Below are 26,422 nucleotides of genomic sequence, written 5' to 3'. Positions count from 1 at the left end.
AGCTCTTCCTCCTCCTCTTCATCTTCTGATAGTGAAGAGGACAAGAAGAAGAAAAAGAAGAAGAAGAAGGATAAGGATTCCTGCTCTTCTTCCTCTGATAGTGACGATGATAAGAAGAAGAAGAAAAAGAAAAAGAAGAAGGATAAGAAGAAGAAGGATAAGGATTCCAGCTCTTCTTCCTCTGACAGTGACGATGATAAGAAGAAGAAGAAAAAGAAAAAGAAGAAGAAGGTAAACCACTTTGTCAAGTTTGTTGTTCTTTTAAAGGTCATTGTAATAGTGCATTTATGTCATGCTCCTGATGCTCATAAACAGTCAAATGAATGAGGGTGCACTTCTATGACTGACCGACTGATTTCCTTTTCCAGAAGTCCTGCTCTTCTGATGAGAGCTCTCCATCCTCCTCCTCTTCTGATAGTGATGATGACAAGGTGAGATGACACCAGCACACACACATATAATGTTCTCTGCTTAGTGAGTCATACATCTGTTTACAAAGTTAACATAGGTAGATGGCATGGAACATACTGATGTCTCAACAAGAAATCGTAAGCTTTTCTCTATTATGCTTCAAATTAAATTTTACTTTAATTCTGACCATTCGTTTAAAAAATGTGAAACCAAAAGCTCCCCTCTGCTCTTCTTTGTTGTTAATTTGTGGTGTCAAAAGTACAGAAGAGAGGGTATTTAAAGGACAGTTCCACGGAAATGTACTTTCTGTTGCTCTGTAAAAAACAGATATCTTAAAGTGTTTCTGTCTTTACTTGTGACATTCTGAGATCAAAGTAGAATTACTTCTTAAGAAACTACAAATAAAGCCTAAAATAAAGATGTTCTCAGCCCAAATAATCATAGGTTTGTCTTTTTTAACTTCAGAAGAAGAAGAAAAAGAAAGATAAGAAAAAGAAGAAGAAGAAGGATAAGAAGAAAAAGAAGGTGAGAACCCTCCAGGTTTTTGGTTGATTATATGAAGTTCAAAGTGAAATATTCTGCAAAAACATATTGTTAATTTTCTTTGTTCAGAATGAGTGACATAAAACAACCCAATCACCATGGCAGCATGCATGCAGTGGTGTCATGATTAAACCATTATTTTGCTTGTTTCAACTCACATCTCCTCAGTATGTCTGCAGTGTGAATTATCATTATTTATTTTTCTGTCCAGGATTCTTCTTCGTCTGACTCCTCCAGTGATTCTTCGAGTGATGATGATAAGAAGAAAAAGAAGAAGGATAAGAAGAAGAAGAAAAAGAAAGACAAGAAAAAGGTAAAATAATCCAGATGTCTTGATTTGTCCAACGTAGACTCATGCTTATTATATATTTGTCAGTGCAATATCCTATGTACATTATATGGAAGAGGATTAGAGCCACATATATAAAAAACATTCGAGTTCTTTGAGTTTAAAGTCATAATTCTGGGAAAGGTTTTCATGGGAGAAAATGAATTCTGCTCTTGTTTATCTGAATTATTAAAATAATCATCTCAATAACTGCTCTCAATTATTCCTATTATTCTCAGCATTCCAACTTTATTATCAGAATTCTGACTCTGAAGCTGGAATTTTTTGCTTTAATGTCAGAATTCTTATTTTATTCTCTGAATTCTGATTCCATGTACTCCAAGATCAGGATTATGAGAGAACCTGAGAATTCAGAATTCTGATTTAATTATCGGAATTTATCTTAGATTCTATTTATTCTTACTTTATGCTTTTAAATCAGGATTCTGACTTTAATCTCAAAAGTCTGGCTTTAATCTCAAAATTCTGGCTTTAATATCAAAATTCTAATTTAAAAGTCAATATCCTGATTTCATTTATTCCGACTTTATTCTTAAAAGTTAAAAATCTAAGATTAAAGATTTATTAAGTAGTAGGTAGTGAAGTAGTAAATTGAGATTAACCTGAGAATTATGACCACAAAATCAGAATTATAATGAATTCTCAGAATTGATCTCAGACTCATTTATTTTGACTTTATGCTTTTAAATCAAGATTCTGACTTTAATCTCTCTGAAAGATTTCAAATTTTACTCTGAGAATTGTAATGTTATTATTTTTAAATTGGGATTCTGACTTTTCTCTCAGATTTGACTTAATTTATTCCAACTTTATTATCAAAGTAGAAATTCTGAAATTTCAGAATACAATTTGAATTCTTACTTTATTCTCAGAATTCAGACTTTGAAATCTTTTGAAACTCAAATAATTTTTTTTTTAATCCTCCTTTCTACTGTTAGGGGTGGTGTTTTTTAAAAAGACATGAAAAATACAAATAAACACACAAACAAACTAACAAACAAACAGCAACACAGTAACAGCATTACCATATTTACATCCATCAAGGACTCAGATTCTTCTAGCAGTGATGATGACAAGAAGAAGAAAAAGAAGAAGAAAGACAAGAAGAAGAAGAAAAAGAAGGAGGACAAAAAGAAGGTAATAAAGCTTGTCACAAGGAAAAACATTTATATTCATTTTTATTTTATTTACAAAAGATAGATGATGGAGTGTCCCATGCTTTACATTTGAGCAGGACTCAAGCTCCAGTTCTTCAAGTTCATCCAGTTCATCTGATAGCTCCAGTGGCAGTGACAAGGAAGATAAAAAGGACAAAAAGAAGAAGAAGAAGGAGAAAAAGGTTAATTACTCATGAAATGGGAATATCATCAGATTTTTTCTAATGTGAAGGTGACAGAGGATAAGTGAATACATTTTTTTTTTTCCTGTTTGTTTTTCAGAGTTCAGGCTCATCAGGAAGTGAAACTGACAACAAGAAAAAGATTGTAAGTTTGCTCTTAAAATATATATAAATGTGAACAGGATTATGGTTGATAACAGGTCAGGTCAGCTGGTCATATTGTCCTCCAGCTAAGAAAACTGATCTCTCCTCACGGTCTCTTCTCTTCACCTTCTATAAAACTTCACACTATCCTGTGTTGGTGTTGATTTCATTCCAGGGCAGCCCTGAGTGTGAGCAAAGTGGAGATCCCAAAATGGAAGTTTTAAGCTCAGTAGGTGGCGGACTTTCAGCTCCCAGCGGCAGCACCTCCAAGCCTGGAGGTTCTCCTAGCGGGTCAGCCTTCACACCACTGCCCTCCAAACCTGTTGTTAAGCTGGATCCTGTGACTACCTCAACTTCCAAATATGTCGTGAAGCCAGATCCTGTGACTACTACAACTACCAAATATGTCACAAAGCCAGATCCTGTTAATACTACAACTTCCAAATACGACGTGAAGCCAGATCCTGTTAATACTACAACTTCCAAATACGACGTGAAGCCAGATCCTGTGAGTACTACAACTACCAAATATGTCACGAAGCCAGATCCTGTGAGTACTACAACTACCAAATATGTCACGAAGCCAGATCCTGTGAGTATAACAACTTCCAGATACGACATGAAGCCAGATCCTCTGAGGATTACAACTTCCAGATACGACGTGAAGCCGGATTCTCTGAGTCCTTCAGCTACCAAAACCGAAGTGAAGCTGGATCCTCTGAATCCTGCCGCGGCCTCCAACCCCTCTCTCTATAGCTCTTCACTGAATATGGGAGATAGGCCCCCAAGTCGCAGACCTCCCAGCCCCATGGAGGCCCTGCTGGGCAACCCAAGGAGATACGGAGACGGATCAACCCGTCCCGCCAGCCATCTCAGCTCTACTGACATATTGAAAGGCCCTAGGCCTTACCAGTAATGAGATGTCACAGAATAAAATAGATGTTACTGATTTTAAAGAAAAGCCTTACCCTTACACTGGAGGATGTTGAATGTGATGATAAGATATTATGCTCTAATGATGTGTGTGTGTGTGTCCTTTATGCAACAAAAATATGACATATATTATTTGGTAGAGTTTACTGTGTTTAAATGAACTGGGACATTATGAAAGGTTTCAAGTTGAGGATAATTTTACCTTGAACATTTTTTATTCCACATTTGTACATTTGTGGAAATGTAATTTCACATTCACATGATTTATTCAAAATCCTTGCTTTGGGAATAAAACGATATGATTTTATGTGTTTTGTTTCCTGACTATTTCTTATGCTGCCTTCAGGTACTCCTACAGCTCAGGTTCTTTTTAACATTTTTAAAATTAAGTTTTTTTGCACAAACACACACTGAAACAGTGTGCAGTGAATTTACACACCATTGAACACACCATGCTTAGGAGCACTGGGGGTTAGGTGTCTTGACCTGTCAGTTCTGGGATTCAAACAGACGACTCTCAGGTTACTTCAGTGTAGCGCAACAACAAACTGAATAGTGACTGTAGCTGTTAAGTTGGTGGTAGTATGTTATTACTTTTAAATAACATTAGCTGGTAATGCAGGTTAATACATTGTAGGGGTATCTAGTCACAGATACAAATTGCCTCTTACAAGTCGTCATAATATGTAAAGATTTTAGCTTATTTAGAAGAATCTTGCTATCAGAATTTGACTTAAATTAATATCAATACCATCCATTTTCTTAGAAAGGGGAAAGATAGCAAAATCAGTCTCAAAGTTACTAAACTATCAATTTTGAAACTGATTACTAATAAACTTAATACAATTTTTTTTTACTGTATTAATATTTAGTTGTGGTTGGAGGAATTTGGAGTTCTTTTCATAGAAGAGGTTGGCATATCACTCATGTGCATTCCCTACCATCAGTTGTGTTGGATCCTACATTCCATCCGAAGTGTACATATTAGTTCTCAGTATTTATATCATTCACATAATTGTATTGCTACATCTAAAGTGTCACACCTCCAGGCTTAGCCCTGTATGTAGCAACAATAATATCCCTAACAACAACATGATAAAAAGTAATAATATCATTTGATGTAATATAAGTATACAAATAAAAAAATGTATTAAGCAGTGGTGGAAAATACATTTACTGAAATACCACATTAAATGCAATTTTGAGGTAGGCCTACTTATATTTATCAGTGTACTTCAGTGTTTCCATTGTGTGGTGCTTTATATGTCTGCTCCACCATTTCTCAGAGAGAAAAATTGCACTCCAATTACTCCACTACATGTATCTGATTGCTTGAATTACTTTGTAGATTAACATTCTTCATACGATGCAAGCACTAAAAAATGTGACAAATCTGCCAATGTGGTGAGGTAATTTCTTCTTCTTCTTAATCATTAAAACACTTTGAGAGGGGTGGCCCTGCAAATTGTGTTTGAATAAATACATTTAACAAGCAAGACTTTAAATGCAGGACTTTAATCTGTAATAAAGTACTTCACACTGTGGGGATAGTGTATATTTATTACAGTAAAACATCTGAATACTTATCTCACCACTGACAACCCATTTTTCCCCTTTCCCCCTAGAATATTAGGTAAGTAAGAATTGGTACCCTGTAATTAAATAGTATCTCAGTGAGGTTCGTTATTTCTCTTTGTTTATTGGGTTCCTTCTAAGTTCTAAGTCCAAATTCTAAGCTAAGGGGATTTAAACGTGCGGTTTTCAGTTTTTACAATAAAGTAGCCTATTACACAACCAGGCCCAAATATCAGATAAATATGGAAATAAGATTAATTGCATGATATTCACAGAAAAGTTCACTTTATTTTGTAAAACGCCTTTAGATATAGACTGTACAGTAAAATATTACATTATATTAAAATGAATTAAAATTAAAATATCTGTTTCCAGTCACTAATTCCACTGCAGGTTCATTCTACAGGACTTCAGGTATATCCTCACACATTTACAGTAATTTTCACTGTGGAAATTCATAATAAAATGCATTTGAATATTTACTGTACAGTAAAATATTACATTGTATTTTTAAAAATTCATAAAAATTAAACTATCTGTTTCCAATCACTAATTTCACTGCAGATTCATTCTACAGGACTTCAGGTATATGCTCACACATTTTACAGGACTTTTCACTATGGAAATTCATAATAAAATGCACTTGAATATTTACTGTACATTAAACATATTACATTAAAAATGTATTAAAATGAAACTGTCTGTTTCCACTAATTTCACTGCAGGTTCATTCTACGGGACTTCAGGAATTTTCTCACAAATTTACAGTTTAATTTAAATTATTTTTTATGTAATATATTACTGTACAGTAAATATTCAAATGCATTTTATTATGAATTTCCACAGTGAAAATTCCTGTAAATTTGTGAGAATATAGCCTACCTGAAGTCCCGTGGAATGAACCTGTAGTGAAATTAGTGACTGGAAACAGACAGTTTAATTTTTATGATTTTTTAAAAAATACAATGTAATATTTTACTGTACAGTAAATATTCAAATGCATTTTATTATGAATTTCCACAGTGAAAAGTGCTGAAATGTGTGAGGATATATCTGAAGTCCTGTAGAATGAACCTGCAGTGAAATTAGTGACTGGAAACAGACAGTTTAATTTAAATTAATTTTAATATAATGTGATATTTTACTGTACAGTCTCTATATAAAGGCGTTTTACAAAATAAAGTGAAAAGTTCTGTAAATATCATGCAATTAATCGTATTTCCATATTTATCTGATATTAGGGCCTGGTTGTGTAACACTTTATTCTGAAAACTGAAAACCGCACGTTGACACAACAAATACATTTTCGGCACGACGCAATTTGATTATTTCACATGGTGTGTTGATGTAACGTTAATACTTAATCTCCTCTCTGCTGGTAAGAGTTTTATACTGAAAAAAGGCGATAAAGAATGACAGTAAAGTGTTTATCCTTCATGTCAGCTCGCTTGGAGCAGTTTCAGTGAATTTACCGTAAATATCACAATACGGGCGCACTACATTATATAGGGACGGCTGGCTTGACTACGGAGAAGCGAATGACGGCTCACTTGACCGCAGTTGTTTCAGCAGGTGTGTCTCGGCCGCCCCATACGGGTATTACCATCAACACAACCTTGAATTATTTACACAACATAATATGTTCGCTGTAAGATTTAACGCTGTGAAGCTTTAAAATGTGCATGTAATTTGTTCAGTATGATATATGCATTTAATATGTACACATATAACTTAAAATATTTTTAACCCAGAGCAGTGTCTAGGTGTGTTTAGGTCACGTGGTTTAGGTGTGGTTTCCAGGTTTCCTGAGTGTTAGAAAAGCAAACCCGCCGTCAGTCTCCACTTGTTTGGAAAATCGCACAAACGGAGTCACCATGAGCGACTTCGATCTGTCGTCAGGTACACTCAGATTTACTTTGACTAATACAGCTGTGATTAGGAAGAGTGATGTTAATATTTGTCTGGATAGACTTCTTTTTCCAAGTCTGGGATAGGAGAGCAACATGCGTTTTAGTTAAGGCTTTGCACCCGACAGATTACTTATGCCTACTTATCCATTGAATGCTGGTGTATCATTTGTAGTTTATGAAAGGCAGTCCCAGCAAAGCGTATCTGATCTGTAGCTGTACTGCTGCTTTGTAAAGAGACTGCTTTTATCTCTCTAAGTCTGCTTACTATCTGTCTCGTTTGCATGTGTGCAGCTGTAGGTGGAGATGAGGAGGTGAAGAAGGACGAGGCTCAAAAGGATCAGATTAATTGGCCCTGGAAGAAGGATAAGGACAAGGATAAGGTATGAGATGCTCATGTTGTAAGAGCTTTTCCATGTATTGAGAAGTGGAATCTGACACCTACTTTTGACTTTACATGTTGCTTTTAAAACGACAAGACCAGAAAGTTGTTTTTCCAGTAAATCTGCTTCCTCTTTGCTGTTGTCACTGCCAACTCTTTGGCACAATACACTGCAAACGAAGCGGTCCTTACTGCACATTGGCTAATTATGATAACTGGAATTTATTCAAAGATACCTTTTTGCAATTTTCAGGAACATGACAAGGACAAGTCCGACAAAAAAGACAAATCTGACTCCAAAGATAAGTCTGACAAAAAAGATAAATCTGACAAAAAGGACAAGTCTGACAAAAAGGACGAGCACAAGGATGGAGATGGCAAGAAGAAGAAGAAAAAGGAAAAGAAGGAAAAGAAGGAGGGAGAACAATCAGGCTCATCCTCATCCTCATCTTCATCTTCATCCTCCAGCAATGAGGAGGTAAGTCACCTTCACCTCTCAGTGCTCATGTGTGAAAATGTTCCCACATCACAATTCTGTAGTTTTGAAAACCTGAGCAAATGGCAAAAAAATGCAGCTGAACAGGTAACAAACCTGTCACGCCTCATTTCAAAGGTTGGTGCCTGCAGGACACCCACAAGAGCCTGTGTGTGTGTGTATAGTCCATACTGTTAAGTGAAAACTTCTTTTTAGCTTATTAACCTGCAGCCAAACATGTACTCTCTCATCACCTTTGGGCTAGAGTTCTTTTTGTTCAGAGGAACAAAACGTGTTGGTCACAGTTGTATGAATAGTACATTTTCAATGCAAATAACTAAAGGACCAAGCCCAGGGTGGGAGAGAAGAGAAACCGGTCAGATAAAGGAGCTGTTGATAATGATTCACCTCAGTAAAAGGCGTTGCAGTCATACGTGTCATGTTCTTACTACTCCACAACATTCCTACTCAGTGTGGTGCTTGTTACAGCAGGATTTGATAGCGTTTATTATGTACTTTCTTAAATGGTGTACTTTTTGCACTTACATTCAAGAATACAATTTACAGTGTCTTCATTTTCCAACAGTACAGGGTTTACTGACTCTTACAATGCATCAAGATGTGAATTGGATGAAGAAGCAATCAGAACTTCAAAATAGTTTAACTTTAATCATTAATACTAAAAGGCAGGTGAAGTGGTACACATAATGTTAGAATGAGCATAGGCTACAATAAAAACAACTATCTCCTAAAAAACTGGTCTTAATGTGGAACAATAAGAACCGCAGGAGTGGCCTGTATTCTGTATGTAAAGTAGGCCTAATTACAGTACAGGTGGTACAGGTTTATGTTGATGGACACGAATGATACACAGTGTGCTTGTCCTTTTTGTTAAGGAGCACGGTTGCTATTTCACAATATTTAATCAATATATAATCAATGATTTGATTATTTTCTACAGTAAATACAGCTAGAGTGAAACCCAGGTGTGTTTACCTAACAACCGAGGGCAGGAGTAGAAGATGAATTGACTGCCACAGTGTAAGTGTTATAAACAGTAAAGGATATGAACCAGGGTTGGGCAATATGACGATGTATCATTCTGGGTGATGTTCTGGTCCTTGCATGTGGGAGTGAAGCTTGAATGAATCGATGTCTTTGCTACCACGTAGTATACAATAAAAGGCTTTACCATGAGGCTATTTCATGTAGACTACACATACTATACTGTATAATGAATTACAGGCTATGTTGTAGTATATATTATTATCAAGATATAAAATAACCTATATTAGGATATATATTGGCCATATTTCCAGCTTTAAGTCATTAATTCATTATCCTCAACCACTGACCAAGCTGTCCCAGCTGACATTGGGCTTGAGGCGGGGTTCACCCTGGACAGGTCGCCAGACTACCACAGGGTTGACACATAGAGACAGACAATTCACCCATTCACTCCTACGGGAGTCACCAGTTAAACCTAAGTACATGTTTTGGACTGTGGGAGGAAGTCAGAGGACCCAGTGAGAACATGCAAACTCCACACAGAAGAGCCACAGGCCAGATTCAAACCAGCGACCCTCTTTCTGTGAGACAAGAGTACTAACCACTACACCACCATGTAAAAAACAAAACAAAACAAAAACAGCTAGTAAAAACATTACAGCCACAACCTGAGTTCGAATAAGCAGTTAAGGACAATTAATCAATTAATTTATTAATGACTTAGAGCTGTTGTGCAGTATATAAATCACTTTCAAACTAGCACGTGTCTTCTAATGATCAACTAACTTAAAAACAATTTCAAGTCATATTCAAAACTGAGCAGACCTAATGTCCAAACCACAAGCAAAAACTATAGAAATACTTTCTATAGCGTACCAAAACAACAGACAGACTCTGAAGGGTGGTCATGCTTATGTAATACAAATAATACAAGTAATACAAATTAATTAAAATATACTTTCGGTATATATTGTTGAATTCAATTTCCAGCAACTTATTCTCTCATTTCTGTCTTGTACCTGCATGGTATGTACTGTACTGGTCCACCATATGTGCCAATAGTTTGCTGTAAATTGGGAATGATTGTATTTAATTGCAGCTTGTAATCTGAAGCATTCACACTTCTGCAGTAAAAGCCTTGTCCTCTTTGTCATTTCAGGACTGATACTTCCATGGGGGACCGGGCTGCTCTGATAGTCTCGTATAAGCTTGTTTATTGACGAAATGACTGTGCTGTAATGCCACCCTCTTCCTCCTGTCCTTCCAGTGATGTCACAGAAATATGGTGATCTTGTGTAAACATTCTTTTAGAAGTAAATGTTAAAAACAAAATGCCTGAAGTTTTTTTTCCTCATCACATGATGCCAAGTAAAATGCATATTCCTTACCACAAGATGGCAGTGTTATCCATTTGTAAAGGTGGTCAAAGTGAAAAGCTGCTGTACAGAGAAATAAAGTGATTCCATTCTGATCTCGCTCCAAACCTGTCACATGGGGATGCTTGCTGATGCTGCTTGCCGTCACTTTGTAAAGCACTGAGTACTCCCATGCACTGACATGCATGCACCGTTGGACCGGTTCCCACAACAAAGAACAGATATGCTCTGATTACAATACACAGAGAGGGAGTGTGACTTCATTCTCTGCTCAGGAAGCCATTAAAGTTGTCAGGTGCTTCATCAATGTTCTGAATGTCGTATTATAGTTCAGAATGTTACAGTTTGCTTTTGATTTTAAAATGTCTTTTTATTACATTTTGTTGAAATGCCAAAGCATAAATGGAAAAAGAATAAATAAAAAGAATCCCTGTCAGATAAATGTAGTGGAGTAAAATGTACCGTGCTTGAGTAAATGTATACATAGTTACATTTCAACACTGCAGTGAACACACCTTCAGGTTGAACTTTTTAAATACAAATTATTCTGGAGCATCAAACATATAATGGGCAATTTACAAGAAACCCAGCAGCATATGCTATAAAATCTAATAAAAATACAGGATGAATTGCAGTGTCCCTGTAGTCATGTTTTGTCTCACATTGCCCTTGATGATTGATTGGCACCATAGAGTTTGTTAATTTCGGTACAAATGTAACTTATTTCCAAAATACAGTAGAATATTTAAGGTTTTTCTGCTTTTTGGAGCCAGCAAACACACAGAACATCAACATCACACTGATTTAATTGGATCATGCAGTATTTTTTATATTTTTACCAGAAGTAACAGAGGGACAGGAGATTAATGCATCCATCCTCAGATAACCATTGTTCATCAAACAAGGTCACTAATATGTTGAGAAAATAAAATAATATTTTGATGTTGGTTACCCAATTTCTGACCAAGGTTGCATTTTTCTGTGTATTTTACAAATGTTTTGTTTCAGCCTTGAGTGAGAGTGAGGACTCCTTTCAGTCAGTGAATGTGCACCTGCTGGTAGGTGACATCTTTCTTTTTTCTGTGTAATCCTCAGTGGTGGAAGAAGTATTCAGATCCCTTACTTGAGTAAAAGTACTAATACCACACTGTGAAATTACTCCACTACAAGTAAAAGTCCTGCATTCAAAACTTACTGAAGTAAAAGTACAAAAGTATCAGCATCAAAATGTACTTAAAATATCAAAAGTAAAAGGTCTTGTAATGCAGATTGGACCCACTCAAATTGTTTTATATTCTAAATATATTATTAGATTATTTGTATTAATGCGTTTATGTAAGCAGCATTGTAATGTTGTCTGGTATGGCTGTTTTTGACAATTTAATATACTGTTTTGTGGTTTAATTTATAAAAGTTTATAATCACTTTAAATTGGTCATGTTTTTTTTAAAATCTCAACCGGAAAAGTAACTAAAGCTGTCAGCTAAATGTAATGGAGTAAAAAGTATAATATTTGCCTGTAAATGTAATGAAGTAGAAGTGCAAAGTTACATAAAATGGAAATACTCAAGTAAAGTACAAGTAGCTTTAAAAGTGTACTTGAGTAAATTTCACCACTTTTACTCCTAATATCTAATACTCGTATCTAATGAATAACCAGTTAACCTTTGTTTTCAGATGGAAGTTAAATGCAGTGGTACATTTTAATTCTTTTTTATTTTTCTCAAGTTGGACACCATTGCCTGTGGTTATTAGAGGTTTATACAAACAAACAAACTGTCTTTGATTCAGGAATGAATGAAAGTTTTAAATGTTGTTCTGCATGACGTCAGTGTGTCCTCAGGTGACGCCTCCTTAATGTACTCCAACAACAAACCGTGGCAATCATATGACATTAAATACAAGCTGTTCTACATTCTTGAACATGAGTTTTCATTGTTACATGGAAAGAGAACAAGTTGTTCCCTATAATTTTATTATTAAAACAGCATAATTATAGCTGCAGCTCTGTCACACCCTTCACCTCAGGCTCAGCCCAGAAACTACAAGAACACATATTTAAAAAGATGTAACACTGTAACTTTCCAAAGAATAATTTTTAAAATTATGTCAAACATTTCAAATAAATCATTACTGAACAAGAGGTGCAACACTTGTACTTGTAAAGCAAGTCCTTCACTTTTGCAATTCTCTCATCTATTTCTACAAAGAAATCTAGAAACAAATGTGTTTTTGTGTTGTGAAAAGGCAACAGTAATGCAACTAGACAGGCAGTTTATTTTCTTATTTTGCCATGAAGACTTTTATCACTCAATAGCTGGTTATCTGATATTTTATTTACAATATAATCATGATATAAAATGAGCTTGACGAACTGAAATGCTTTGCACTTTAATGCAAAGGTGATAAGTAGCCTAATATTAATTAAAAATGTATGCAGAATGACTTCCTTTTTAATTATATTCAGCTGATACTACTTACTGCTGTACTTTAGATATAAAACAGAAATCGCATGACAATCCTCACATTTTTATCTTGAATAGATCACATTCATCAGTAAAAATACTGTATGCCCTATTCAGACTAACCACTGTGCAGGTTTGTTATGTGCACATAACTCTACCTTTGATCTGAGTCATGAATATGAATGTTTAACCCCGAGGGAGTGGTTGTTATGGGGCGTGGTTATGTTGGGTTTGGTGGTATAACTGCGGTTAACTCGTGGTATCCTGCGGTGACTTATTTTGGAAAGTGAACCAACAGGAGTCAGTATGGATCACGGTAGGCTCTATTTTACATTGACTGTACTTAGAAGGATTACCTTTTAATCTTAACATGTGTCTCAGTTGACTGAGATCAAACAACAGGAAGTTTTTATGGCAGGGTTTTCACCTTACAGCTAAATGAAGTATCAAATATACTTAAGAAACAAGACTAAATATGTAAAGAAGATGTTTGATCTGTAGCTGTACTCCTGTTGTGTAAGGAGGCTGCTTTTGTCACTCAGATTCACAGAGTAATTATTTTCATATTGCATCTATTCTAACCTGATCCTAAACTTCCTTTCTTCCTTCCCCAACAGACAAGAAGAAAAAGGTAGGTAGTAACTGTTATTCTGGATGTTTGTTTGTGGCTCTTCTTCAGAACTTAACTCACTCAAATGTAGTGGAGTAAAATTTTCAGTATTTGCCTCAAAATCTTGTGAAGTAGAAGTATAAAGTTACATAAAATAGAAATACTCAAGTGAAGTACAAGTACCTCAAAATTGTTCTTAAGTACAGTACTTGAGTAAATGTACTTAGTTACATTCCACGACATAGTAATAACTTATCTGATAAATATTACAAAAAGCTAAAACATTATTTTATGAATACATAAGACCAAAATGTTATTGTAAAACAATACATTTTCATTAAAAGGTTTAGGTTCAATGGATGTTTAACATGTACAGCTGTCCTTTGGTCTGATTCAAAAAAATATTGTGAGTGATATGCTATATGTAAACATCCTTAACATGGTTTGGGTAATTATAAGACAGATGTACACCTAATATAAATATTAAAAAAAACTGATTGGTCTCTTCCAAATATTTTTTGACAGCTTAATTAAGTGCAGACTTGTAATGTGCACATACTTCTCAACTCTTTTAACCCTGCATGCACTTGAAAGTAGCTCCTGTGCACATTAATATTAGTCTACAATAACCCAGACGGAGCTGTGTTTGGGGGCGTGGTTAGGTGTGGTTAATCCAGGTATCTTGTGTGTGAGTCTCTGTTGTCACTTATTTGTGGACACGCACGAAGAGGAGTAACAATGTCAGGTAGGCTTAAATTCACATTTACTCTAATAAGGAGGAATATCTTTAATGTGAATGTAAAGTCATGGAAAAAAATTATTAGACCACTTTTTTTCTTTAATTTCTTGTTCATTTTAATGCCTGCTACAACTAAATGTACATTTGTTTGGACAAATGTAATGATGACAACAAAAATAAGAGTTTAATTTAAGATCTGATGTCTAACCTTTTCCCATGGTTTTTTGATAATAACCAAAATCATAATCAAGAAAACAATGGGAAATGGCTCGACATCAGCTCTTAAATTAAACTCTTATGAGCTATTTTTGTTGTTATCATTATATTTGTCCAAACAAATGTACCTTTAGTTGTACCAGGCATGAGAAATGAACAATAAAGTGAAGAAAACAAGTGTGGTCTGATATTTGTTTCCATGACTGTAATAACTGAAACTGAAATTCAAGAGCAATAGGCTTTTTAGGGCCAGCTTTGCACCTAAATATATAGATACACAATGTATTCTTTAGAAACAAAGTCAAATTGTGTAAACAAAGAGTCCAGAGTCAAGGCCCAGTGTATTTGATGTGCTGCTGCTGTGTAAAGAGGCTAAATTATGATCACTTTCTTGGTGACGATAGTCAAGATTTTTATTACATTTATTCTAACCTGACACCTCAAACCTGCTCATCATCTCGTATTTTTTTTGCATATGTGAAGGTGAAGAGATTGTGCAGAGTTCGCAAGCTGACACGGTTGAGTTAAGTTGGCCCTGGAGTAAGGACAAGAAGGATGACAAGAAGGATGAGAAGAAGGTAGGATCTTTGCATGTGAACATTCAGTCAAAGATGTACATGTAGTTCATAAGCATGAGCATTTTATCCACATCATTTGACACCTTGCTTTTTTTTTTTGGGGGGGGGGGGGGGGGGGGGGGGGACAATTCCTACTTTACATTCAAACCAACAAGGCAATTTATCAGAAGTCAACTTTTTCTTTTTTTTAGGGGGACTCTGAAAAGAAGCACGGTTCTGACAAAAAACACAGCTCGGATAAAAAGCACAAGTCAAAAGATGGAGAAGGCAAGGACAAGAAGAAAAAAGAAAGAAAGCCTGGAGAGAACGCAGGCACCTCCTCCTCCTCCTCCTCCTCCTCATCATCTTCTTCGTCCTCCAGCAGTGATGAGGTAGGCCCAATACTGCTGTTAATTCATAGAGATATCTTGCTAATGTCATTTTTGACAATACATTACTCTTGTGAACTGGGACTTCCTAAACTATTCCCACAACATTGCTCAGCTCAACAGGTAACTTATCTGTCACACACCTGTCATGTAAATGGTTGGCAACTGAATCATCGGCTCTTTGCTGCACGTCCTCAACAGGTCTTACCAGCAGTGCCTGTTTTCATTAGATGTGACACACCACGCCCTCCTGTGTGTGTGTGTGTGTGTGTGTGTCCTGTTGTCACCTTAGTCTGCAGATTAATTCTAATCCTACTAACTTGCACTTGAATTTCTACTTTCTCATCACATTTGGGTTAAATTCTTCCGTCATCTTATTCAGATGAAACGGAACATGGTCACATTTGTATGAATAATGTGTTTTTCCATGCAAATGACTAAAGCAAAAGAGGGAAGAACCAAGCCCAGGGTGGGACAGAAGGGAAACAGGTCAGATAGGCGAGTCATTAAATAGTTTGTTGATTAATCATGTTAAATGTTGCTGTCATATGTCAATGACATTAACGCCCCAAAAATAAATGCCTTTTTGGTGTTCAAGGCACATGCTGCTACATTCAGCACTAAAGATAGTTATTAATAAATTATGTATCCATTCTGCAGTAACATCATTGTCTTTTTTGTCATTTCAGAACTGATGCTTCCTGGGGGGCCGGACTGCTCTGTTAGTCTCTTATGATTTTTCTTTAATGACAGAATGTGTGTGCAGTAACTATTCTTTTTGTCACAGATATCACAGACGTGCTGGTTTTGGGCAAACAGATTTTTTGATTCATTGAATAAATGTTTCATCTGTCAAGTAAAGTGCACAAGATGAACAAGATGGAAGTGTTGTTTATTTTATGGTCAGTCCAAGCCAATAGTCTAAATAGATTACAACATCTATTTTAATATTTATGTATCAAGAATACAAAACATATATACAAAGTAATGGTTTGACATGTAATTTAGTTTGAACAATTTGGTCAAAATTATGAAACAGAGCTATACTTTTTTTTTTGCACTGAAACAATAAAACATCACAAACATTGGTGCTGAGTGCATTTTTTTCTACTTGCAGGCATGCATAGATCAGAGACTGAAATATTTCCATCCTTTACATGGGTAAAAGTAGCAACACCACAAAGTGGTAGGTATTATAAGCACAACATGCAAAGTAAAGTCCTGCAGAATAACCCTGTTCAGTGTAATATTGTTGCATATTATAACACTGTATCAATATTACTGATGCATTTATTTTTTTTGTAATGTAGCTCCTGGAGGCGGAGCTAGAGCAAAGTATTTAACATACTGCTGCATTAATTAATTAATTATATACATTTTTTATTATATTTAATAATATAATGTGCAGCAAAGTTGCCCTATAAAAACAAATACTAATTGTATATTATTGAATAAAGCCATTTTAGGAGATTACAAAGTTAATACTTTTGATTGTTGTTGCACAAAAATATTGTTTTATTGTATGTGTGAAATATGTTTTAAACGTTAGTATAAAGCACTGTAAAATGGAAATACAAAATCAACTTGTCGTAAAGTAGGTAAATATATGCAATTACATTCCACCACTGCAGTGCATACACATAACTGGCTCAAAGCAGGTTGAAATGTTCAACAGGAAAATATATCCTTTAAGAAAAAATCAATAACGTACAATGTGATGTAATTCTGGCTTAAATACCTGTGATGGGTATTTTTTCTTCCATTTTCTGAAATTTTATAAAGCAAATAATTAATCAAGATAACATGTAATCACAAATGGAAAACAGTATAGCAACATAGTCTATGCTATAACAAAAATAGTGATGCCCCAAATAGATCCATATGTAGTGATGCTGTTTTGTCTCATCCTGTACCACTGTGTCATAGCTTCAGTTTGTTTGTGTGTGACACCGTGACTGTGTTTTCCATTCTGCACCTGAACGTTGCTCGGGGTAATGATTTTATATGAGGCTGTAAAATAACCCAGAGCGGTGACGAGCGGTTGGGGGCGTGGTTTAAGGTGCGGTTAGTCCAGGTGCGCGTGAGTCTTTGTCGTCATGTTTGTGAAAGCACACGAGCAGGAGTCACAATGGACTTCAATCTGGCTGCAGGTAGGCCCAGATTCATGTTGAATGTATTTAGGAGGGACATATCGAATCATAATATTTGACTGTTTACTTCATAATAATATTAAAGTCTTGGTAACTGAAACTGAGGAACAACAGACATTTTTAGGACATGTTTGGCGACTGATAAACAGGTAGGCTATCCAATGTATGCTTTTGAATTTAAATAAAAACGTGTAACTTCCAGTTTATTTAAAGTGCACAACACCCATTAAGTCTACATTGTACAAGTCGGTAAAAAACGATAACAAATTAAAACTCACAATATTAGATGTAAAAATATTCACACAAGTAAAAGTGGTGGAATGTAACTAAGTACATTTACTCAAGTACTGTATTTAAGTACAGTTTTGAGGTACTCGTACTTTCCTTGAGTATTTCCATTTTATGTAACTTTATACTTCTACTTCACTACATTTTGAGGTAAATAATGTACTTTTTACTCCACTACATTTAGCTGCCAGCTTTAGTTATTTTTGACAATAAAATCATAATACATTTAAAGTGATTAGATGTGTTTTTTTAATTAAACCTCATAACAGTATATTAAGTAGTTAAAATTAGCTCCATCTTGAGGAACTGAAAATGCTGCTTACATAAATGCATCAATACAAATAGTTAAATAATATATTTGGAATATTTATAACAATCTGAGTGGGGCCATTGTGCATAATGAATAATTTTACTTTTGATACTTTAAGCACATTTTGATGCTGATATTTTTGTACTTTTACTTAAGTTTGGAATGCAGGGCTTGTACTTGAGTCATTCTGCAGTGTTGTATAAGTAATTTTATGTAAGTAAGGGTTCTGAATACTTTTTCCACCACTGGTTGCAGGAAGATATTTGATTTCTTCTGAAAGGTTATTGATGATGCTGTTTACCTCTGAACCATGAGACATAAAACTGAAATCAGTTTTATGTCTCATGGTTCTTGTAATAATGTTAATTTGACAACAAGGTTGTGTGTCTGGACAGGCTTTTTTTGGCCCACACTGGACCCCAATCACAATCTTGACCCACACCCTGGTGGTGAAATGTGGATGTGGAGTACACAACATCCATTCAGAAGTAGAAGTAGAAGTAGAAGTCAGCTAATTGTCAAAGAAAATGATTTAATAGAAGATTGATACAATCCTTAGTGCAATACAAGAGTCTGCTCTCCAACTGTTCGCTTGCCACATGCATCTTTCTGCAGATCTATGCACGAGGGTCTTAGCCTCCACCTAACCAAGTCTGGGATTGTGATCTACTTGAACAGCAGCTCCCTGCATACTGTAGTGGCCTAGGTTATAAAAAGTGGGTGGGCTGCAGGGGCTAACCTTAACCTGGTGTGTCTGGGTCCATGTTATGTCACAACGGGGCGTTCATTTATTGGGCCCCACTCAAAGTACACAAAGAGTCTAGGAGAGGGTGCAGCCTGTGTTAAATAGCAATGGTTATGATACTGTAACCCCAATGAGCTGTTATCTGCCGATAGCAGAGAGAAGTCCTGCTGGCTTATGCTCTGTAGAGTCAGTGGTGGACTATAACTAAGTATATTAACTCAAGTACTGTACTGAGGAACTTGTACTGTACTTGAGTATTTCCATTTTATGTAACTTTACACTTTACCACTACATCTTGAGGCAAATATTGTAATTTTACTGCACTCACTTTAGCTACTGTGCAGGTAAATAGTTAACATCAAAAACATGATAAATTTAAAGTGATTAGACATACAAGACAGTATACAGTAACAGTAGGCAATATATGTGAAATACAAAATACTCTCAGGAAAAAAACAACAAAACAAAAATCCCTATATGCAATATTAATAATGAATGCCAACTAGCAGCCATGTATGTATTTTATGGATATAAGGTGTATAAAATGTATGTATATGTCTTGTTTTTTAATGATGATGATAATAATAATAATAATGATAATAATAATGATAATACTTTTTTATTTATAGAGCGCTTTTCAAGGTACACAAAGACGCTTTACAGTTAAAAAAGTTTAAATGCAGTCAAAGATAAAAACAATGGTCACACATTAAAAGCAGTTCTGAATTTTTTCATATTTATTCTATTTTCATATCTTTGTTAACTCCCCGTCTGTACCTTGAGCTGCTGTTACGACTAAATTTTCCCACTTATCTCTTATCTTAGTATATAAAGTAGTTAAAATTCAGGTGGGCACGCCCTGATTGGCTACTTTTTAGAGTCCAGTACAGGGCTCCAATGGGGCTTACTCTACTAGTGTTTCAATATCGTAACATTCAATATGGTCTCTCACTGTTTAGCCAGTGCTCACTTTAAAATATTGGCCACATGTAACTGCCTGCGGGTACTACGCTAGATTGTAAAAACAATGCCATATAAAAATGATGAAGGGGGGAGTTATTGTGTACATTTACAGAATCTGTAACCTGTTTTTTGTTTAATTACAAATGCCAATAAAAAGATTAAAAAAAAAAAAAAATGATGCCAATATCTTATGCTGAGCTATTATTTGGCATTGACTGATTGAGTGACCACCAGCGGTCTCACTTTATGATAGTGTCATGGTTTTGTTCTCTCAGACTCTTGGTGATGATAATTCATATTTTTATATCCCTTGTATTCTAACCTGATACCATCTGTCTCTGTTACATGTGTGTAGCTTTAGATGGGGATGGTGGTGCTGTGAAGAAGGCCGAGGCTCAGAAGGATGAGTTCTGGCATAAGAAGAAGGATAAGGATAAGGTAGGAGCTTTGTATTTGCCCATTCTATCAAAGATGCTCATGTAGTTCATGATCATAGAAGCTTTTCCATGTACTGAGAAGCAGAATTTGACACCTACTCATGATTATAGCAGTTTTTGACAGCAATTCCTAAAATGTGCTTTTCTGGTAAATCTGCTTCATCTGAGCCCTTTCACTGGCAATTCTTTGGCACAATGTACCACAGCCCATACATTATTTTACTTTTCACATTGTGATTGCTGCAGTTTTTACGCTTCGGACAAACCAGCACAGTAAGTTATTCAAAATATTTTTTTTTCTTTGTATTTTTTTAGGGAGACAGCAAGGACAAGTGTGGAAGTAAGCACAAGTCTGGCAAAAAGGACAAGTCTGATAAAGATAAAAAGCACAAGTCAAAGGACAAAGATTGCAAAGACCACAAGAACAAGCACAAGAAGCACAAGGGAAAGAAGGAGGGAAAGAAATCAGGCTCCTCATCCTCATCCTCATCCTCTTCATCCTCCAGTAGTGACGAGGTAAGCCCAGTTTTTAGAGATTTCTTGCTAATTAAATTTGTTTAAGTTAAATTTTTATCACCCCTTATTGCTCAGTTTGTGAAAATGTTCCCACGTTACACTTCTGTAGTTTGTGCTCCTCCAATTTTACAACAACAATATGCGAAAAAATGCAGCTCAGCAGGTAACATACCTGTCACACCTCATGTCAAAGGTTGGAACCATCTGCCTTTTTGTTGTCATGGAACATCTACAACAAGTCTTACTAGCAGTGCCAGTTTTAATCAGATGTGACACGTAGCTCATTCTGTTGTCAAACGAAAACCTTCCAGATCTGCAGATTAATTTTTAACCTTCTACTATCTTATCACCCTTGTGACAAATTCCTTTCTCTTGTTGCAGCTTTATTCAGAGGAAAAAAGGACAATGTGTTCATCACACTTGCATAAAACATAATTATTATTAGATGCTGCAGTCAAGGTCTGACTCCATAACATGCCTGCTCCAAAGTGAATGCCTTTTTGGTGCTTGTTGCGACTCATGCTGCTACCACAGCACATGTATTAAATATACAGAAGGAATTTAAGATTTTCATTCATAAATGATGTATCCTTTCTGCAATAACAGCATTGTTCTTTTTGTCATTTTAGGAATGATGCTTTCTGTGGGACTGGACTGCTCCGTTAGTCTTTATGATCTTGTGTATTGAAAAGAATGACTGTGTAGTAGTAGTATCACATTGTCTTTTTGTCCTTTCATTGATGTCACAGGAAAAAAATGCTGGTTTTATGTAAACAAATCTGCCGATTAAATAAAGGGAATGTTAACAATAAAGGATCTGCAGGATTTTGTTTTCCATCAACTTGTTTTTTTCACCACAAGGTGGCAGTGTTAGCTGTTTTTAAGGTCTATCACTGTATGAAGAAATAGAAGATTGAAGCAGTTTAATTTTATACAAAACAGTTAAATACACAGATTGTATTTATCACTATTACAGATATCCATGGGCCAGAGGTGGAAGTATTTAGATCCTTTGTTAAAGAAATGTAGCACTACCACTGTGTAAAAATATTCTACTTGCATATAAATTCAGAATTTTCACACAAAAATATATGGAAATAAACAAGTAAATGTAGAAATGCTGGTGTCAGTGCATTTTTATTCTATTAAAATGTATCATATTTAATGAGATCATATATTTTGTTGGTAAAATCCTAATCTGCAAAGTAACTAACGGTCAAGTAAATGTAAAAGCTACAATATTTTCCTCTGAAGTGTAATTTAAGTTGAAGTATACGGCAGTGTAAAATGGAACTACTTAAGGAAAGAAGAAATATGTCAAAATTGTACTTAACTAAACTTATGCCATTTCATTCCACACACTGTTAGTCAAGGGTGAACGGTAAACACAACAACAATATACAAAAAATTAACTAAATGAAATACGTGATGCAGTACTAAACAAAGGATCACCCGTTTACCTGACATCAATATTCAAGTTATCTCTGCCCTGAACTGCCGGGAGAAGAGAATTACAACATTTAGCAGCGAGGATCTCCTTCAGCTCTGAATCTTTTATAGAGGTGCAGGAAAAAGAAAAATGGAGCGGTTTCAGAAAGGAATCAATAATAAATCAAGCATGCATCTTTTGGGGGGCGGCTGAAGAAACCCAGGTTAACCCATCCATCATGTTTATTTTATTTTAGGGAATATTGAATAGAGGAGTCAGTGGATGATATACAGGAGCATGTTTTGATGTATATATGTAGTCAAATGTACATTAAACGTTACATTTGTGCCAAAAGTGTGTGTCTATTTCTAGAATTTACATCATGTTTTTATTTTTACATATTTCCAATTTACATTGTCAAAGTTCATTTGTGTTGCTTCTGCCATTTGACATACTTAATTTGCAGTTATCCATAGCTTCTAGTAAACGGAAACAGCAGAGCTCAGTCCACATTAAAGCGCAACTAAAATCAATAGCAATAACATAAAATTGCTATAAGATCCTTAAAAAAGTCTGCAACCACAGTATTTTGGTTCAAGCCGACCTAGAACTAAAAAGATTAGTCAATAAACAGAAAACAAATCTTATTTTGAATTTTAATTTAGTAATTTTTAATACAAAATATAGTCTGGTTTCAGCTTCTCAAGTTTGAGTGTCTTCAACTTTTCTTTGTCTTATGTGACAGTCTGGTGGAAAAAAGTATTCAGATCCCTTACTAAAGCAAAAGTACTAATACCACACTGAAAATTACTCCACTACAAGTAAAAGACCTGCATTCAAAACTTACTTAAGTAAAAGTCTCAGCATTAAGATTTACTTAAAGTTTTAACGTAAGAGTATACATTCTTCTTGGTTTATATATTCTAAATATTACTAATATTACTGGATTATTATTATTGATGTATTTGTGTAAGCAGTGTTTTAATATTCTCATGATAGGGCTCATTTTAACAACTTAATTTACTTTTATGTGGTTTAATTAAAATAATGTCTAATCACTTTAAATGTATCATGTTTTTCATGTTAAATCTCAATCTGAAAATTAACTAAAGCTGTCAGCTAAATGTATAAGTCTAAAGTTACATAAAATGAAAATACTCAAATTACAAGTACCTCAAATTCTTACTTAAGTACGGTACTTGATTATACGTAATTAGTTACATTCCCCCACTGGTGACAGTAATATTTATTTGTATATTTGGATTTTAGAGTTTTGTGAACTTTGAAAATTTGTGGTCTGCCTTTTTTTTTTTTGCTCTTTTATGACATTTTATAAACCAAATGACTGATAGAGCTCTACTGTAGCAACAAACACTTTGTGCCACTTCAAACTTTTATGATCTGACCCCGTGCACTGATTGTTTTTTTCCCTCTGACGCAACTTGCCTGAATGCAATTTTGCAAAAGTTGAACGACCTTTTCAGTGATGGAGCATGTGAGAAAAGTTCAGGCACAAAGAGAAAGTGAGTGAGAGATGAAGAAAGAGGGATGTGAAAGGCCTCGGGGTATCTTAAGATCTTCTAACTTCTAACTTGTACCTTATTTGTCTGCAGTGACAGCTTAACGTCTGTGAATTTCTGCCAACAGCTTCAGGGGAGAAGAGAGAATGGATGGATGTATGGATAGATGGATGTGTAGGGCACTGCCCCTCTCATGCCTCTGCCTTTGATTCTACCTTTTATCTCTGTATAAGTCTTACATTCAAATTGGGGAAGAAAATTCAAAAAATACTTCAGTCAGAATGTTTCTCTTTTGATGTTTGGATATTTTTTTGGCTAACAAACTGTACAACGATCAGATCTATGTGAGAAGATATAAGCAGCTGTTTAGTGCTGAGGTGAGCTGAGTGTGATCAGTGGATCAGAGTGATCAGAGGCTGTTTGATGCATTCTCCTCAGCTGCTGCTTTTAATCGCTGAGTAGTTCCTCTCGCTTCTAACACTTTGCTGTGTTGCAACACAATGACATGCAAGCTTTGATTCATTAAGATTAAAACAAAAAATCAGAAGTCATTTCAAGTACTGTCACTCACACACTGTCATGCACAAAGAGCACTTTTTCTTTACTCAGTTGCCCCTGGTGTGTGACTGACAGACTGAGTGAAACACTCACCTGACTGATCATTGATATTTACATCACAAATGATGACAATGGCTCAGAATGTAGGGCCGAATATAGCCACAGCCATCAAAGACACCGATTATTTCTAGCAGCATTATAGCAGAACATGAAGATCTATTTCACACAGTGGAATGATTCAGCCTTGTGTTTGTATTGTGTTATAGTATTGATTATCTATTGTACTTATAATCTACTACAAAATGTTTCTATTCTATTCTATTCTATACATTATATTCTGTCTTGTTCTATTCAATCGTCTTTTCTTTTCTTCCCTTCTGTTCTCTCTTATTCTATTCAGTACTGACAGTTTTTATTCTATTCTATTCTATTCCACAACTTCTCTTCTCTTCTCTTCTCTTCTCTTCTCTTCTCTTCTCTTCTCTTCTCTTCTCTTCTCTTCTCTTCTCTTCTCCCGTCTCTCTCTCTCTCTCTCTCTCTCTCTCTCTCTCTCTCTCTCTCTGTCTGGCGTCAGCGGTCTCCCAGCAACAGCCGGGCTCGAGCTCAACTCAATCATCCGCTGCTGCGCGCCGTCATTCTCCACAGACACACTCAAACTAAAATAGGAAGCCAGGTGGATTGTACCTACAAAATAAAAGCTGACGTGTTTGTTCAAAGACGTTCTTTTATTTATTTATTTTTCACTTTTACTGACAAAATAATGTTACGAACTTGACACCCCCCCCCACAACATTTGTTTTAAGCGTTTTCATTTTATTGTTGACAAATAAGGAAATGTGTAGAATGTACAAATATAGAGGCATTAAGTGATTTAAGGATCAGCACTCTGTCATACACTTATGTTTTATTTTGAAAAATATCAACAGGAAGTCATCTAGTTTCCAACACTGTGTAATTTGCTCCCGGGTCCGCTCAGCTGCAGCAGAACAGACGAGAAACCATGGAGCGCAACAAGACACGTTGGGGAGACTCACCAAGCGGACGGGAAAAGTGCCAGTTTCCGCTCTGTTTGTAAGTCACTTTCAGCGACAGTCGGCAGATTTTTGTTCACCAGCAGGTGGACATTGAGTTTCCCCGAGCGTGCGTAAATTGACTGGATAAGTCTTGGGAAGAAAATAGTATTGGAGTGACCAGCAGCAACCAAAGAACGAGAGGAAAGGAGGGATAAAAGCGCCCGAAGGAAAGGCGAGTGCCCGTTGGATAGAAATGCTCTCTGTGATATTTCTTCCACATACTTGAACATTTCACGTTGTTCTTGGGGGAAATGTCGCTGGTGTGCGCTGCGTAAAACCCCGGACTGCTTTCATGCCTCATGCCATTAACGGGAACAGTTACTTATCTTCAAGGGAACTGTGAGCGGAGCTGAGATTGAACAAAGAAGGAGGCACTGGGCTCAAAATAAGAAGCAGCCACTGAACAGTTACGAACCATGGTGAAGTTTCATAACTCGGACCTATGGATAGCCTGGATGGTCCTTTTCTGCATGGAGGGTAAGTTGTGTGTCACTTGGAAACTTGTGTAGTTATCGTCAACTACTAGCACAATGCACCTTGTACGCAAACAACCCTATAATAATATGTTTAATAGGGAAAATATTCCAAAAGGCTTACACATTTTCTATCACGTGTAACATCTGCACCAGTGCTGCAAAAACAGATGTATTTGGAATTAAATTGTGCCACGGGCTCAACCTCTCCTCTCCAAGAGCGCGTGCCACATCCATTTGATCCCCCGTCCTCCTTAATACTGTATGTTTGGATCAGGCTGACAAATCCCCAGCATTTCCACAAAAACTAAAGCACCGATTTAGGATGACTTTACCCAGCAGTCGCCATGTCATCTCTCCCAAAAAGCACTTGATTGTGCACATCTTATCCGTAATGCGCCCTGCCGTGCCTGCTATCGGTTTTGCGCGTCTGACACAACATACGGTCTGATTTTACTGCTTAAAAAACAACAACAAAAAAACGCAATCACTGATACACATTAAACGTGACACAGTAGTGGAGGGTGTGTGATTTGAAATAG

General features: G+C 35.9%; 4 protein-coding genes across 4 annotated transcripts in view; all 4 read left to right on the top strand.

Moving 5' to 3' along the window:
- The first annotated feature begins 73 nt into the window (after positions 1–73).
- LOC131970428 (mucin-2-like) lies at positions 74–4,026 on the top strand. Its single transcript, XM_059331822.1, has 8 exons — positions 74–231; positions 369–431; positions 877–936; positions 1,166–1,267; positions 2,348–2,440; positions 2,538–2,642; positions 2,743–2,787; positions 2,962–4,026. The coding sequence occupies exon 8, from the start codon at positions 2,998–3,000 to the stop codon at positions 3,700–3,702; it is 705 nt and encodes a 234-aa protein (XP_059187805.1). The 5' UTR covers positions 74–231; positions 369–431; positions 877–936; positions 1,166–1,267; positions 2,348–2,440; positions 2,538–2,642; positions 2,743–2,787; positions 2,962–2,997; the 3' UTR covers positions 3,703–4,026.
- Positions 4,027–6,917: 2,891 nt separating this feature from the next.
- Positions 6,918–10,829, top strand: wu:fb18f06 (uncharacterized). The gene is made up of 4 exons (XM_059331768.1): positions 6,918–7,193; positions 7,496–7,584; positions 7,837–8,061; positions 10,226–10,829. The coding sequence occupies exons 1-4, from the start codon at positions 7,169–7,171 to the stop codon at positions 10,229–10,231; spliced, it is 345 nt and encodes a 114-aa protein (XP_059187751.1). The 5' UTR covers positions 6,918–7,168; the 3' UTR covers positions 10,232–10,829.
- A 6,677-nt stretch (positions 10,830–17,506) lies between these two features.
- si:ch1073-340i21.1 (protein FAM133) lies at positions 17,507–21,640 on the top strand. The gene is made up of 4 exons (XM_059331868.1): positions 17,507–17,568; positions 20,230–20,312; positions 20,627–20,827; positions 21,457–21,640. Exons 1-4 carry the CDS (start codon positions 17,547–17,549, stop codon positions 21,460–21,462), a joined length of 312 nt encoding a protein of 103 aa, XP_059187851.1. The 5' UTR covers positions 17,507–17,546; the 3' UTR covers positions 21,463–21,640.
- Positions 21,641–25,326: 3,686 nt separating this feature from the next.
- Positions 25,327–26,422, top strand: part of igsf11 (immunoglobulin superfamily member 11) — a 119,444-nt gene continuing 118,348 nt past the window's right edge. The window contains exon 1 of the mRNA XM_059331265.1: positions 25,327–25,884. Within this exon, the coding sequence (XP_059187248.1) occupies positions 25,824–25,884 (61 nt within the window). The 5' untranslated portion in view covers positions 25,327–25,823. The remainder of the gene's footprint in view (positions 25,885–26,422) is intronic.

This window comes from Centropristis striata, chromosome 4 (assembly GCF_030273125.1).
Source record: "Centropristis striata isolate RG_2023a ecotype Rhode Island chromosome 4, C.striata_1.0, whole genome shotgun sequence".
Classification (NCBI taxonomy): Eukaryota; Metazoa; Chordata; class Actinopteri; order Perciformes; family Serranidae; genus Centropristis; species Centropristis striata.
This window is presented reverse-complemented; position numbering and strand designations above follow the sequence as displayed.

Excerpts from the sequence above, each read along its gene's own strand:
- LOC131970428 (XM_059331822.1), top strand. The coding sequence starts at position 2,998 with ATGGAAGTTTTAAGCTCAGTAGGTGGCGGACTTTCAGCTCCCAGCGGC.
- wu:fb18f06 (XM_059331768.1), top strand. The coding sequence starts at position 7,169 with ATGAGCGACTTCGATCTGTCGTCAG. Across the intron at positions 7,194-7,495 it reads CGACTTCGATCTGTCGTCAG|CTGTAGGTGGAGATGAGGAG; the intron begins GTACACTCAGAT and ends GCATGTGTGCAG. Across the intron at positions 7,585-7,836 it reads AGGATAAGGACAAGGATAAG|GAACATGACAAGGACAAGTC; the intron begins GTATGAGATGCT and ends TGCAATTTTCAG.
- si:ch1073-340i21.1 (XM_059331868.1), top strand. The coding sequence starts at position 17,547 with ATGGACTTCAATCTGGCTGCAG. Across the intron at positions 17,569-20,229 it reads GGACTTCAATCTGGCTGCAG|CTTTAGATGGGGATGGTGGT; the intron begins GTAGGCCCAGAT and ends ACATGTGTGTAG. Across the intron at positions 20,313-20,626 it reads AGAAGAAGGATAAGGATAAG|GGAGACAGCAAGGACAAGTG; the intron begins GTAGGAGCTTTG and ends GTATTTTTTTAG.